Raw genomic sequence first — 12,896 nt, 5'->3', positions numbered from 1 at the left:
TAAAAATATTGGACATGGCACCGTCCTGCAGAGAGCACACAATCCAACAGCACGTTTTTGGTTTAGCATCACTTTAGAAAACGTTTGCATTAAGACACTAAGACTAGCTGGTCCATTGTAAAGGTCAGTCCACCTTAAATGATCAGCAGGTGAAAGGCAGGACACGGGAACTTTGTCCTGATGAGAAGTAACGATTATTAAACAAGAAAGTTGTCGAGTCAAGGGGTCAAAGAAATGAACATTTGTGATTATTAGCGAATCGGTTGCAGGTGGGTGAAATTAGGTCATCAGGATACAAAATAGGCAAAAGTGTTCCCTTACAGAAGCAAAAACAATCAGATAACCGGTACATTTATGTAAAACAGGGCTCATTAACAGGATAGCATTGATACAAAACATTTAGAAATAAAGAACAATACATCAAATCATCCTATACCTCTATATGGAGACTTGGAGCCCTCAATCCACAATAAAATGGTTCATCAACAGTCAGTGGTTAACGTATAATTCAGAAAATCAGAATGACAAAAACATTAAACATATTGTCCACTTATGTTGATAAAAATGGAGTTCATTTAAGTCTTATATGAATGTTGTGCAACAATGTTAATCCAGTCAGGCAGATTTTTCTCATGTGTGAACTGTCATAAGACTTAATCATTGTCCTCTCCATCAGCTTCTGTTTCCATATGTTCAGCTGAGCTGCTGATTGGAGGCTGGATTTCATTAAGCTTTGAGGACTGACGACCAACACATTTGTGTTTATTGAAAAGATTACGCCATTTAAATATTTGGTCACAAACATTGCAGCTGTATTTCTCTCCTGTGTAGATTTTCATGTGTTCCTTTAAACTTCCACTCTGTGAAAAAGCTTTCTCACAGACTGAGCAGCTGTGTGATTTCTCTCCTGTGTGGATTTTCATGTGTATCTTTAAATTTCCACTCAGTGAAAAAGCTTTCTTACAGACTGAGCAGCTGTGTTATTTCTCTCCTGTGTGGATTTTCATGTGCTCCTTTAAATTTCCACTCCGTGAAAAAGCTTTCTTACAGACTGAGCAGCTGTGTGGTTTCTCTCCTGTGTGGACTCTCATGTGTCTCTTAAAATCTATATTCTGTGAAAAAGCTTTCTTACAGACTGAGCAGCTGTGTGGTTTCTCTCCTGTGTGGATTTTCATGTGTTCCTTTAAACTTCCACTCCGTGAAAAAGCTTTCTTACAGACTGAGCAGCTGTGTGCTTTCTCTCCTGTGTGGATTTTCATGTGTTCCTTTAAATTTCCACTCCGTGAAAAAGCTTTCTTACAGACTGAGCAGCTGTGTGCTTTCTCTCCTGTGTGGATTATCATGTGTCTCTTTAAACTTCCACTCTGTGAAAAAGCTTTCTTACAGACTGAGCAGCTGTGTGCTTTCTCTCCTGTGTGGATTATCATGTGTCTCTTTAAATTTCTACTCTGTGAAAAAGCTTTCTCACAGACTGAGCAGCTGAATGGTTTCGTTTCAGCACTACGTCGTGGATCACTGACAGATTCATGTCTATTTTTCAGTGAGTTTGAGCCTGATGCAGGTTCTCTGGTCTCCTTCCAATCAGCACTGTCTTCAGTGTCAGGTTCAGAAGAGTCTTCAGTGTCAGGTTCAGCAGTGTCGTCCTCAGTCTTTGGTTGTGAACTGCTCTCTGGATCTGAGTTACTGGCTGGTTCTGGTCCTCGACAGTCATCTTCATCAGCTTCTGTTTCCATGTGTTCAGTTTGTCTTTGATGAGGCTGTGAAGACTGAGGTTTCTCTTTATCATCTTCACTCTTCACAGGGTCAGGAGTGAAAGTGGACTTGGTGATATCAGCCTCCTCCAGCTCCTGAAGCTGCTCTCCCTCCTGACTGATCCTGAGTTCCTCCTGTTCCTGCTTAATGGGCGCTGGGTCCTCCTGGTCCAGACTGGTGCTCCACTCCTGCTGGTCAGGGAGAACCTCTTCTTTAACCTTCACCAGCTGCTGGACGTCTGCAGGAAACAGGAAACACACAGTCAGAAAAAACGGTTAAGTGTTAGCATTTAAAAATCTAATCACCATTAAAATTGGAGACATTTTGCAGCCCTAATTAATGCATTTGTTTTTATACTTTAATATTATCTTTCTTAGTCCCACCTATTGTGTATTTTTGTTGGCTCAATTCACCTTGTGTAGCCCAGCCCCTTTCAACTTCCAGTTAAAAATGAAAAGGGGTTTTTTCTTCTGGTTTACCACTAGCTGCAATGTAAACAATGAATTGTATTTGGGATTGTTCACAGCTACACTACGCCTATAGAATAGTAATACTAAAAATATATTGTAGGGCCATACCTATACAAAACATGACTGTGACGTTTTTTGCTTAAAGTGGACCTATCATGCTATATTTGAATAATATAGTGTAGGACCATACCTATATAAGGCATATTTATACTTTTTTTTTTTCAAAATACCAAACAGATCATGCATTTTAGCCATGACTCATTTCGCTCAATTTGAAAAATGTTAGCTGTTTTTGCAAGGGCTGAGACACCACTGTGACGAAAATAGTCAACTTGTATGAAGTCCAAAAAGTGAAAGTAGAGGAGAATTTGAGGAAGACTTCCACAGTTGCGCTCACCGGAGACTATTGGACTTCACTGAGTAATGACAGTTATCTCGGGGTCACAGCGCATTATTTTGACCCACAGTGGGAACTTCAGTCTCATGCCCTGACTGTTATGAAGACAGAGTAGCGGCATTTCGCAGACAACTGCGCGGAGCACTTTATGCAGGTAGCCAGACAGTGGGACATTGTACCAAAAGTCAGCACACTCACCACGGATAGCACACGCAACATGATTGCAGCGTCCAGGCAGCTCCCGTTCCAGCATATGCCTTGCACAGCACATAGTCTACAACGATCCATCACAGTGTCTCTCCAGGACAGTCCGTTTAACAGCGCATTGGCAAAATGCAGAAAGGTAGTGGGTCATTTTAAGCATAGCCCGCCAAACGCAGCAGAGCTCGAACAAAAGCAAATTGAAAGTGGTAAAAAGAAAGAGTCACTCACACAGGACGTGATAACCAGATGGAACAGTACACTGGAAATGATCAGATGTATTCTGAGAAATCAACAACCTTTGAGAGATGTGCTGGCCCTACAAACAACTGGCTAAACTGCAGCAGTTGGAGACAGTGCTGGAGCCCTGCAGGTACTTTATTAATTAGAAGTGTGTGTGTGTGTGTGTGTGTGTGTGTGTGTGTGTGTGTGTGTGTGTGTGTGTGTGTGTGTGTGTGTGTGTGTGTGTGTGTGTGTGTGTGTGTGTGTGTGTGTGTGTGTGTGTGAAAGAGAGCAAGAGAATGTGTGTGTGAATGTAACAAGCTCCTAACTGAAGTGCTTTCCTCTATTATTGCAGGTACATATCTGATCTTCTTGGAGGAGAGAAGTTTGTTTCATGCTCAGTGGTGCTGCCTGCTTTGTGTCATCTATCGAGAGTGATGGAGTCCTCTGAGGATGACCCAGCCTACATGGTGACATTCAAGCAGACCTTCAGAACAGACATGGAGAAACGCAAGGACAAAACAAACATTGCATGGCTGAGAGTTGCGACAGCGCTGGATCCTACGTTTAAGGACCTGAAGTGTCTGTCCAGACCTGACAGGGCTGAGGTGTGGCATTCGATCACTGCCTTACTCAGGGGGGAGAGGCCTGCACAGCCGGAACAACCAGAACGACCAGCGACGTCTGAGCCACCTAAAAAGAGATTAGCTCTCATGGTTGCCCCAGAGTCTTCGTCTGATGAAGAGGAGGACTGTATTGAGACCTGTGTGGAGCGCTACAAGGCAGAGCCTACTATTGCCCTGGAGGACTGTCCTCAACAGTGGTGGTCCAAACATGAAGGGGCACACAGCAAGATGGCCGGCCTTGCACGCAAGTACTTGGCAACACCTGCCACATCCGTACCCTGTGAGAGATTTTTTTCATTGTCTGGGCATGTTGTTCAGAAGAAGCGAGCTGCCCTGTCGTCCGACAATGTAAACAGGCTTGTCTGTTTGAGCAACTGGCTCAGTGCGAAGAAGTAGACATGGTTGGGAGAGTGTAAGAGAGAGAGAGTGACCACACAGACAGACATGCGCCCTCTAAGGTACATTTAGAACAGATAAAAAATGTGCGATTAATTTGCGATTAACTACGGACAATCATGCGATTAAATATTTTAATCGACTGACAGCCCCAATATATATATATATATATATATATAAATTATATATATATATATATATATATATATATATATATATATATATATATACACACACAGTTTAGTTTATGATTCAGCCTTGGGTAAGACTTTTATAGTATATGGCTATGAAGCCCATAATGCTAAACGGGAGCAAATGTTAAAAGGGGACCCAATTATCCCAGTGGTGGCCGCCGGAGCTAACGGAGCCGCAGGGGGCTAGCTCCAGCCGGCGTCCCGGAGCCCCCTGCGGCTCCGTTAGCTCCGGGCGGTGGAGTCCGGCGTTATAACTGGAGATCAAGGAAAGCAGCAAAACGTTGTATGTTGAACAAGGCTTATTAAGCTGAACATCGCCACAATTGTTCTGCTATGTATCGGTACTTCTTTTATTTTATTAACGTGATGACAAGCATTAAGAATAACAAAAAATAGCTAATTCTCTTGCAGATAGTCTCGTTTGATTATGAATGTAACGTTGTTATATAGGGGAACTACACTGTTTTAACAAGTGCCACGCAGTAACTTGGTATGCATGTATTTCATGTTAGCTTAGCTTCTTAGCCTGAGCTAGCTCTGTTTACTTCCAGTTCGGAGGCAGCAGGCGGGAGTTAGACTCTGACGTCACTGTCGAGCCGTTAGTGGCCGACTCCGCCTACTAAGGGCTTCTCGGCAACTCTGCAGAATCCTATGGGTGACGTCACGGACACAGTTTTTTTTTCAAAATACCAAACATTTCACCCATTGTAGCCATCCCTCATACTGCTCAAACCCCTCTTTTGAAGCCCTGTTAGAGAAACGCATATTTTGGGTCCTTAGCTTGAAAAAAGAAAGAAGAGGAGGCAGAGCTAATGCCTGATCAGAATTCTACCGGAGATAAAGTTAAATTCAGTTGTGATAAAACGCCATCCTGTTTAAACCACGTCAAGGATTATTTCTGAAATAGTATGGAGCTCAAATGCTTTTTCTCTTGCAGGTTTATCACAAGGTGAGTTCTTTTTTTATTTCCTGCTTTTTAAAACACATGTGCTCTACAGTACAGGTTAGCTCTGAGTGTTAGCGAGGCTTGCTAATGTAAACAAAGACGTCCAAAACACGTCAGGCATTGTTTCTGATAGCAACTTGCTGTGGGTCCGCCGCCGCTATTACGTCACAGCGGATGGAATCTGTATCCGCTCGTTGTACACCCGTTTTTAAAAGATTTGGGTACGGAGGAAAAGAGAGAGGGTTTTATTTTATGACGCTGCGTGAGTTCCCAGGCGCACCGGGGACACATATGTATGTATAAAAGACATCACAAAGTGCATTTTGCATGATAAGTCCCCTTTAAGATATTCATTGCTATTGGGAATATAACAAAAAGTGTATCTCTTGCCGGTTTCTCAAACTTACCTACCCTACCTTTAAGTTAGAAGTTAGCAAAATGTAGGTAAATTAGGCTTGATACATTACATATGCTTTAAGAAAAAAACAGCCTACATCACAGCTCTCTATAGTTTCATGTATCTTGTTGGCAGCTCATCCCTTAAAAACAGAAGTCTCAGAGTGATTATAATAACATGAAGGGTCTATTTCAAGCTTGTTATGTAAATAAGTTAATAGGATTTTTTTTTGTCAACTAAGATTTGTTGAAAATGTTATCAACATGAATTGACTGAACTAGTGTGTAATATAGTTGTACATATATATTTTAGAAGTACAATATGAGAAAAGCACAAGTTTCATTTGTGGGCCATATTTCATTATACTTTTTGAATTAGCTGAGGGCCGGCCCCCGGGCCCTAGTTTGGACACCCCTGGTTTAAGAGTAAAGGGAACATACCTGCTCTGTGTATCCGAAGCTGAGGCTGTAAAACAGCGTCCAGTAGTTTCTGGAGTCTCTTGTTCTCCTCTTTTGAACGAGACAGCTCCTCCTCGTACTCTGCTATCGTTTTTTCAAACAGAGCAAATATCTCTTCAGTAGTGAGTCGCTGCTTCTTCAACGACAGCAGCATTTGGATTTTACTCATGTTTACTAAATCACCTTTTCCTGCAAACTCCGTTAAACACACTGTTTCTTTCTCTCCATCAAACTCTCAATCTGACTAGAGTTGCCAACGTGTTTCCAGCTAGCATGCTAAGCTAGCTCCTTATAGAGGCTTTGCATATGACGTCACGGGTAACGTGACATCAGCCCAACGGCCATACTGGAGTACCAAAACAGACACCGTAATACGTCAGCGCTGTTTTTTTACCGGACATATAATGGTTAACTTCTGTGCCATTGTTGGCTGCGGCAACAGAGGTGATCGAAACAGGGGGCCGAAGTCATTTTACAGGCTGCCGGCGGTTATAACACACCAGGGTGAAGCAACACATGAACTTTCAAAGCGTCGCCGGGAAAAATGGCTCAATAGGATCGGACGGGAGGATCTCAAACCATCCAACCACAACTATACTCGCGTTTGTGGGGATCATTTCACGTCAGGTAAGTGTCGGGTTTTACATACAAACATTCAAAATGAACATATAACCCACGTACTAAGACATGTATCTTAACAAGGAAATAAGAATCCTGGAGTCTGTCATCGATCGACATATCAGATTGTGGAGTATCTACAAAGTAAAGTCATCCCTTGGCTCAGGTCATCTTCACACCAGTCTGTCAGTCCCCTGCAGTGCTTCGTTTAACTGTAATTTAAAGTAATTCCTCCCCCTACTGGCCATTTGATTATATGTAAACAGTAAAGGCTGTACAGTCCCTGGCACCTTTTCAGAGGCTTTTGGTTTCCTCAATTATTTGTCATGTTCCTATGTCTTGACACCAGCATTTTAAATATATCTAAAGTCTGACTTCGCTTGTCAAAAAGGTCAAATTTGTATTAATTAACAGTTCACCCAGGATATAACTGACCTACAATCTGATTTATTTGCAGGTAAACCAGTGGCACTTTTTGACAAAAATCATCCTGACTGGGCACCGTCTGTCAAATTGGGCCACGAGAAAATTACAGCACCTTCGCCTGCTACACATGCCAGGTATAAACGCGCCAGAAAAAGGTCATCCATCGCACTACTTGATCTCTACAGCATGGTATCTGATATACCATCTCTAGAAGAGCCCGCACCAGTCCTGGGAGCCACTGGGGAAGAAGAAGGACTGATTGAACCAGAGACTGGCACTGCAACTCAGACTGATTTGACTGGTGAAATGATTGACAAAATGTCATTTGAAATTAATAATGTAACAACAGAAAATGTTAACTTAAAAGAAAAGCTTGTAAAGTCCACCATTTCAGAGAGTACATTTAAGGGCGATGATGACCATGTGCGGTTCTACATGGGACTTCCTACTTTTGCTATTCTAATGACGGTATACAATCTTGTGGAACTGCACATCAGTGTGAACGCTAAGAGTTCACTGTCTACATTTCAACAGTTTATACTGACACTAATGAAATTAAGATTAAACCAACCCCTGCAAGAGCTGGCTTATAAATTCAACACATCCACGTCTACAGTATCCTGAATAATTTGTGTGACACTGTAATACCCGTTGATTGAGCCTTTACATTCTGTTACACCCCAATCAACCCATATCAGATTAAAAAATATGACATGTTTGTATTGTAATTAGTATTACATTATTGTCAATGTTGTACTTCGTCAATTAAATGTCTTGATAATCAGAGCAGTGATTTGGGGTTTGGTTGTGTAGGGGAATGTTTGAAAAAATATTTAAGCTGTTTTCAGGCATGGAAGATTAATGTTTTTCTCTCAAGTTTTCTATTGTCAGATTGGACACATCCCAAATTGCTTGAATGTGGTTTCAGACCTGCACTGCACACTGTAATAGTACTGGTAGAATATTTAAGCTTGGGTAAATACATTTTGAAAAAAACAATTGAAAGGGCAAAGTATTATATTTATTACAGGTTTCCAATGAAAAAGGGTGAAAAACAAGTACATGCTCCTTTAACTGTAAGCTGCAGAGATCACCTCACATAACAGAGATAGATTAACATTGTGTCCATATTACGGTTTTTTTCAATGCTAAAACACATTTTTTTAAAGCAGGGCTTATTTTCTCAAAACACTAAACACAATTCACAAAACCATACACACAAAGTGCAAAACACCTACTGCAGAATGAAGCACTGCACCCAGAACTACAGAAACACCAAACTTTTGCACCAAATGGCACACACTTCATTTATAGTACAAGACATTTTGTAAAACCAACTACACACCATCGTGCTCAAGCACACTCATCTTTTATGGCGTTTGATATAGAGAATTCTGCAAATAAAGATTGTTCAAGTCTCCAAAATATGTGCAGAAACACAAATATACTGTTGTTATACTTTTACTTTTCAAAAAGTGGAAAGTTGAATTGCAAATTGGGTGCAGAGCTGAACATGTGTTTAGAGTTTTGGATATTTGAGCTGAGGTTTTGCACTTTCAATGTCAGTTTAAATAATGATGCTTTGTGTCATTTTAGTGTGCACAACTTTTTTTGATTGTTACACTTACATGTTCTTTATATAGATTTGATGTAAAAGAAACATGTTTAATCAAATAAATATATACACTGTCATTCAGATTGATTAGTACTTCTGTTTCTTTTGAGAGGGGACATGCTGATGACATTTGTCACAATACCAGCTTCCTTTGGGGGCAACTGTTATACCAACACATTCAAAATGAAACCAGGTAGTTTCACAATTTGTGTTATCACATCCTATCATGGGAAGCTTTTCCTCTCCACGACAAAGGCACCACTTGGGTATCAGTGGTTGGGTATTGGTTGGCTGAGTCAGAGTGGCACATAGAGCAGGGTCTGGTATCAGGCAGAGAGGCCTTTTTGGTGCAGTAATGGAGACTGGTGTAGTTGCACTGGAAATTCTGGTGAAGAATTGCCCACTCAACTCGAGGAGAATGACCATCTGAAAGAATTCATGAGCTTTGGGGTATACCTTCTCCCAAAAGTCAATATCTGGGGTTATGCGTTCAAGATGAATCTTTCCATTCACCCACAGAACAAAGTCAGCATATTCAACATCACATATAAATAACTGGGTCTGCACTTGATAGAAATAGGCATGAGTCTTCTTCAGCCTGTCCTGTCCATCACGTGATTCCAGACATGTATGATCTGACGGTGCAGCAACACAGTAGGGGCATTTCATTTCCAAAACACCTACACCACAGCACTTGCAGGACACAACACCATCTGGAGTAGCACCTAAATATGGAAATGTTGGCGATAACACGAGCCCAGAGTCCTGGCAAATGAAACTGTCATGTTGATTCATAATTGTAATGTAATCTTCACGTGCTGATTTCTCGTGATTACATCCCCATTCAGTAGCTGCAGTTTTAAATTGTGTGGCTTCTGGGTAACAAATAGCTTTAATCAAGCTAAGCGATGGTTTAGTTGCACTTGTTGAACATGCTGCCTTCATACGAGATGCTGTAATCCGCCCAGCTCTGTATCGATACCAGAGTTTGGATTTGGCCTGTGTTTTTGTGGCCTTCTCAATTACATCCGCCTCCGGCTTGGTGATAGCTACATTGATCCCTTGGCAATGTTCTGTAAGGGCTTTATGGTCCATTTCTAGGCAGTTCTCACTTTTTAAACTAGAAAGCGGCTTAGGAAATGTTGACAAAGTCACTTTTGGGACAAAATCGGCATTGTGTGGAGCTGAGATTGTCAATATTGCACACTTCCTTCCAGTAGATTTCAGTGATGCCAGGAAAGACTGTTGCTCAGCATCTGTCGCTTTTGGAATCTCCCTCGAGTGACGTAAAAGTGGTGTTGTTGTTGTTGTTAAATTAGCTGCATCGCCAAGGCTGTCAATTGCTTGGCTTAAACGATTCCTTCGGGTTTTAGCCGAAGTAAAGTCAATGTCAGCAACAGGGGAAGGTGTTACATCCTTCACTGATCCAGGTAGAAGCCAATACGCCTTTTCCTGGGTAACTGTCTAGGCATCACGTATCCGTATAGATGTTTCTATGTAGAAAAGGAGAGATGCAACATGGGTACATGTTGATCCCAAACCAGCCTTGCAGTTGCAGTTAGCTGTGATGACTGCACCATCCTTCTTCATCAGTACCCACGGACATGTTGGCAGCAGCCCAATACTCTGAGAATGCAATACCTGAAAAATAAAATACAAAAATATTATTGATTGTTGACTTTTTAGAACCACCAATATTTTGGTCCAACTTTACTTTAAAATACTGATTGTTTACACAACCAGTGGGTGGTCAGCTCTTGTCATATTCCTATGCTAGGTAGCACATAACAGAAGCTGACAACCAAGAATAGGTTTACAACTTTTGTAATTTAAATATATTGCAATTAGGGCTGTCAAGTTAACGCGTTAATAACGCGTTAACGCAAAAAAAAATTAACGCCACTAATTATTTTAACGCGATTAACGCATGTGTATTTTTTGTCCTCGGCCGCCGTAGTTTCAGAGCGCATCGAGTTTAAAATACCATCTACAAGCTGATGCTGACAGCCCCGCTCCTGCTGCCCGCTTGTGGCAGACCACACTTCCACGCTCACCGGCAGGCCCGGACTGGCCATCGGGAGGACCGGGAGGGTGTGTGTATGTGTGGCGCGAGCGAAGCACACCTTACATGTTGTTGTTAGCATCTGGTGCTAGCTAGCTGAGCTAACGGATATAAGGAGCTGTTTCAATGAAAACAGAGGAGCGACATTTCGCCGACAACTGCGCCGAGCACTTGACTTTATGCAGGTAGCCAGACAGCACACTCAGCACGGATAGTGCGCGCAACACAGCTCATACACACAGGCATATATGCCTTGAGCTGCACATAGCTCCAACACACACACACACACACACACACACACACACACACACACACACACACACACACACACACACACACACACACACACACAGTATTGTATTATTGTATGAGAGAGGTTCTAGGTTGAATTGAGGCGAATATTTGTAATGTTCAGAGGTTGTTGTGTTTAATATTCATGAGAATATTTGTCATTGTTCAAATGATAATAAACAAACATATAAAGCATATTTGTCCACTCATATGTTGATAAGAGTATTAAAAACTTGAAAAATATCCCTCTAAGGTACATTTAGAACAGATAAAAAATGTGCGATTAATTTGCGATTAATCGCGATTAACTATGGACAATCATGCGATTAATCGCGATTAAATATTTTAATCGACTGACAGCCCTAATTGCAATATATAATAAAGCTTTATTTATAAAGCCCTTTTCATAAAGCACGTGTAGCTCAAAGTGCTTTACAAAATGGCACACATCACAAGTTAAAAATAAACCACAAGAAATTCCCCTCAGATCAGATGTTAAGACCTTTACAGGTACATAGCAACAACATATAACATTTTAACAGGTTAAGAGACACGAGGAGGTAAAAGGTATGATAATAAAAATAAATAAGACACAAGACTAAGTTAATTGATGCAACAATATAAAACCCTATAAAATAAAGTACAACAAAAGTAAAAGCTGGTGTTTAAAAATTTCCACTGAGTTGGCCTCTGATATTTCTTGGTAGCTAGTGGATAAAAGCAGCCTCACCCATTTTATTTTGGGGGACTTTAGGGATATTTAAAAAGCCAGCTGAAGAGGCCATCACGAAATATTTACTCACTTTTCCAGCTATTACAGCCACATCTCCTTGATATGCAACGCAAACGTCGCGGATCCACCCGGATGTGAACTGGTTATATGCCTCGAGTCCTTTGTACGCTTTCATTTCCTCCATGGTGTACAATGGAATAGGCGAAAAAAACAGGTAGTTCACGATATCACAGTAGGAAAGTGAAGGCCATGAATGTATATCAGTGCTGTAATCCTTAACGGGAATCAAATAAGGGTCCACCGAACCAATCGACGCACATTTTTCTCTGTAAACGGTCTTATCCTCCGGGTTTAGTGATTCGTAGTAGTCTTTCATTTTCGCCATTTTTTAACGCTCCCGCCAGTAGAGTGGTACTCCAAGATGTCTGACGCGAAATCCCGTGACGTCATTAGGAAGCCTCTATAGAGTGGCGAAGTCCCTCCCCTTCCGGTTGAGCCCCATGGGACCTTATTTCGGAAAAGTTATGCATTGAAGTCAATGGAGAGAGAAAGATTATCTTTCGATCCCGTTTGAATTGTGCCACGAATTACACATATGATGTTTGTCAATTTAAAAGATAATTTTGCAAGTCAAAAAAATTAAAATGTGTCGTAAAACTGTGAAGTAACACATTTGTTTGTGTGAAAGGCTCAATGAACTACATCTCTGGTCAACCACACACGTCACCAAGATGGCCGTCACTACTGTCTTGTCAACAAACGATTGACTATCACCACAATGAAACACGTCCTGAAGAATGTCATGCAAAGCCTGCCTTCCTTTGATTCTCTCTGAACTGCCTGGTCGTTTTAATGTTTAATGTCAACCATTTGTGCAGATAGCATGAAGTAGAAAAGATCGCCGATGCTAACGTTAGCGTTAGCATTTCTCCCCCGGAATTAAATGGTGTATTATAGAATGATCACACCGGTGACAGTACTATTCAAAGGGTTCACGAAATATGACTACTACTCTTACTGTTTAACATTTTGGGTTACTTAATGTTACTTCATGTTAAGGCTAATAAAAATGACAAGGCTGTAATGCTAACT

General features: G+C 41.3%; 1 protein-coding gene and 1 long non-coding RNA gene across 2 annotated transcripts; one reads left to right on the top strand and one right to left on the bottom strand.

Moving 5' to 3' along the window:
- The first annotated feature begins 6,356 nt into the window (after positions 1-6,356).
- On the top strand, positions 6,357-7,201 carry LOC117478726. The gene is made up of 2 exons (XR_004555496.1): positions 6,357-6,686; positions 7,135-7,201. It is a non-coding gene; the product is annotated as an uncharacterized LOC117478726 (long non-coding RNA).
- Positions 7,202-7,576: 375 nt separating this feature from the next.
- On the bottom strand, positions 7,577-12,239 carry LOC117478725. The gene is made up of 2 exons (XM_034125628.1): positions 11,875-12,239; positions 7,577-10,359 (listed from the first exon to the last, which is right to left on the bottom strand). The coding sequence occupies exon 2, from the start codon at positions 9,811-9,813 to the stop codon at positions 8,806-8,808; it is 1,008 nt and encodes a 335-aa protein (XP_033981519.1). The 5' UTR covers positions 9,814-10,359; positions 11,875-12,239; the 3' UTR covers positions 7,577-8,805.
- Between the last annotated feature and the right edge of the window lie 657 nt (positions 12,240-12,896).

Source organism: Trematomus bernacchii, unplaced genomic scaffold (assembly GCF_902827165.1).
Source record: "Trematomus bernacchii unplaced genomic scaffold, fTreBer1.1, whole genome shotgun sequence".
Taxonomy (NCBI): domain Eukaryota; kingdom Metazoa; phylum Chordata; class Actinopteri; order Perciformes; family Nototheniidae; genus Trematomus; species Trematomus bernacchii.
This window is presented reverse-complemented; position numbering and strand designations above follow the sequence as displayed.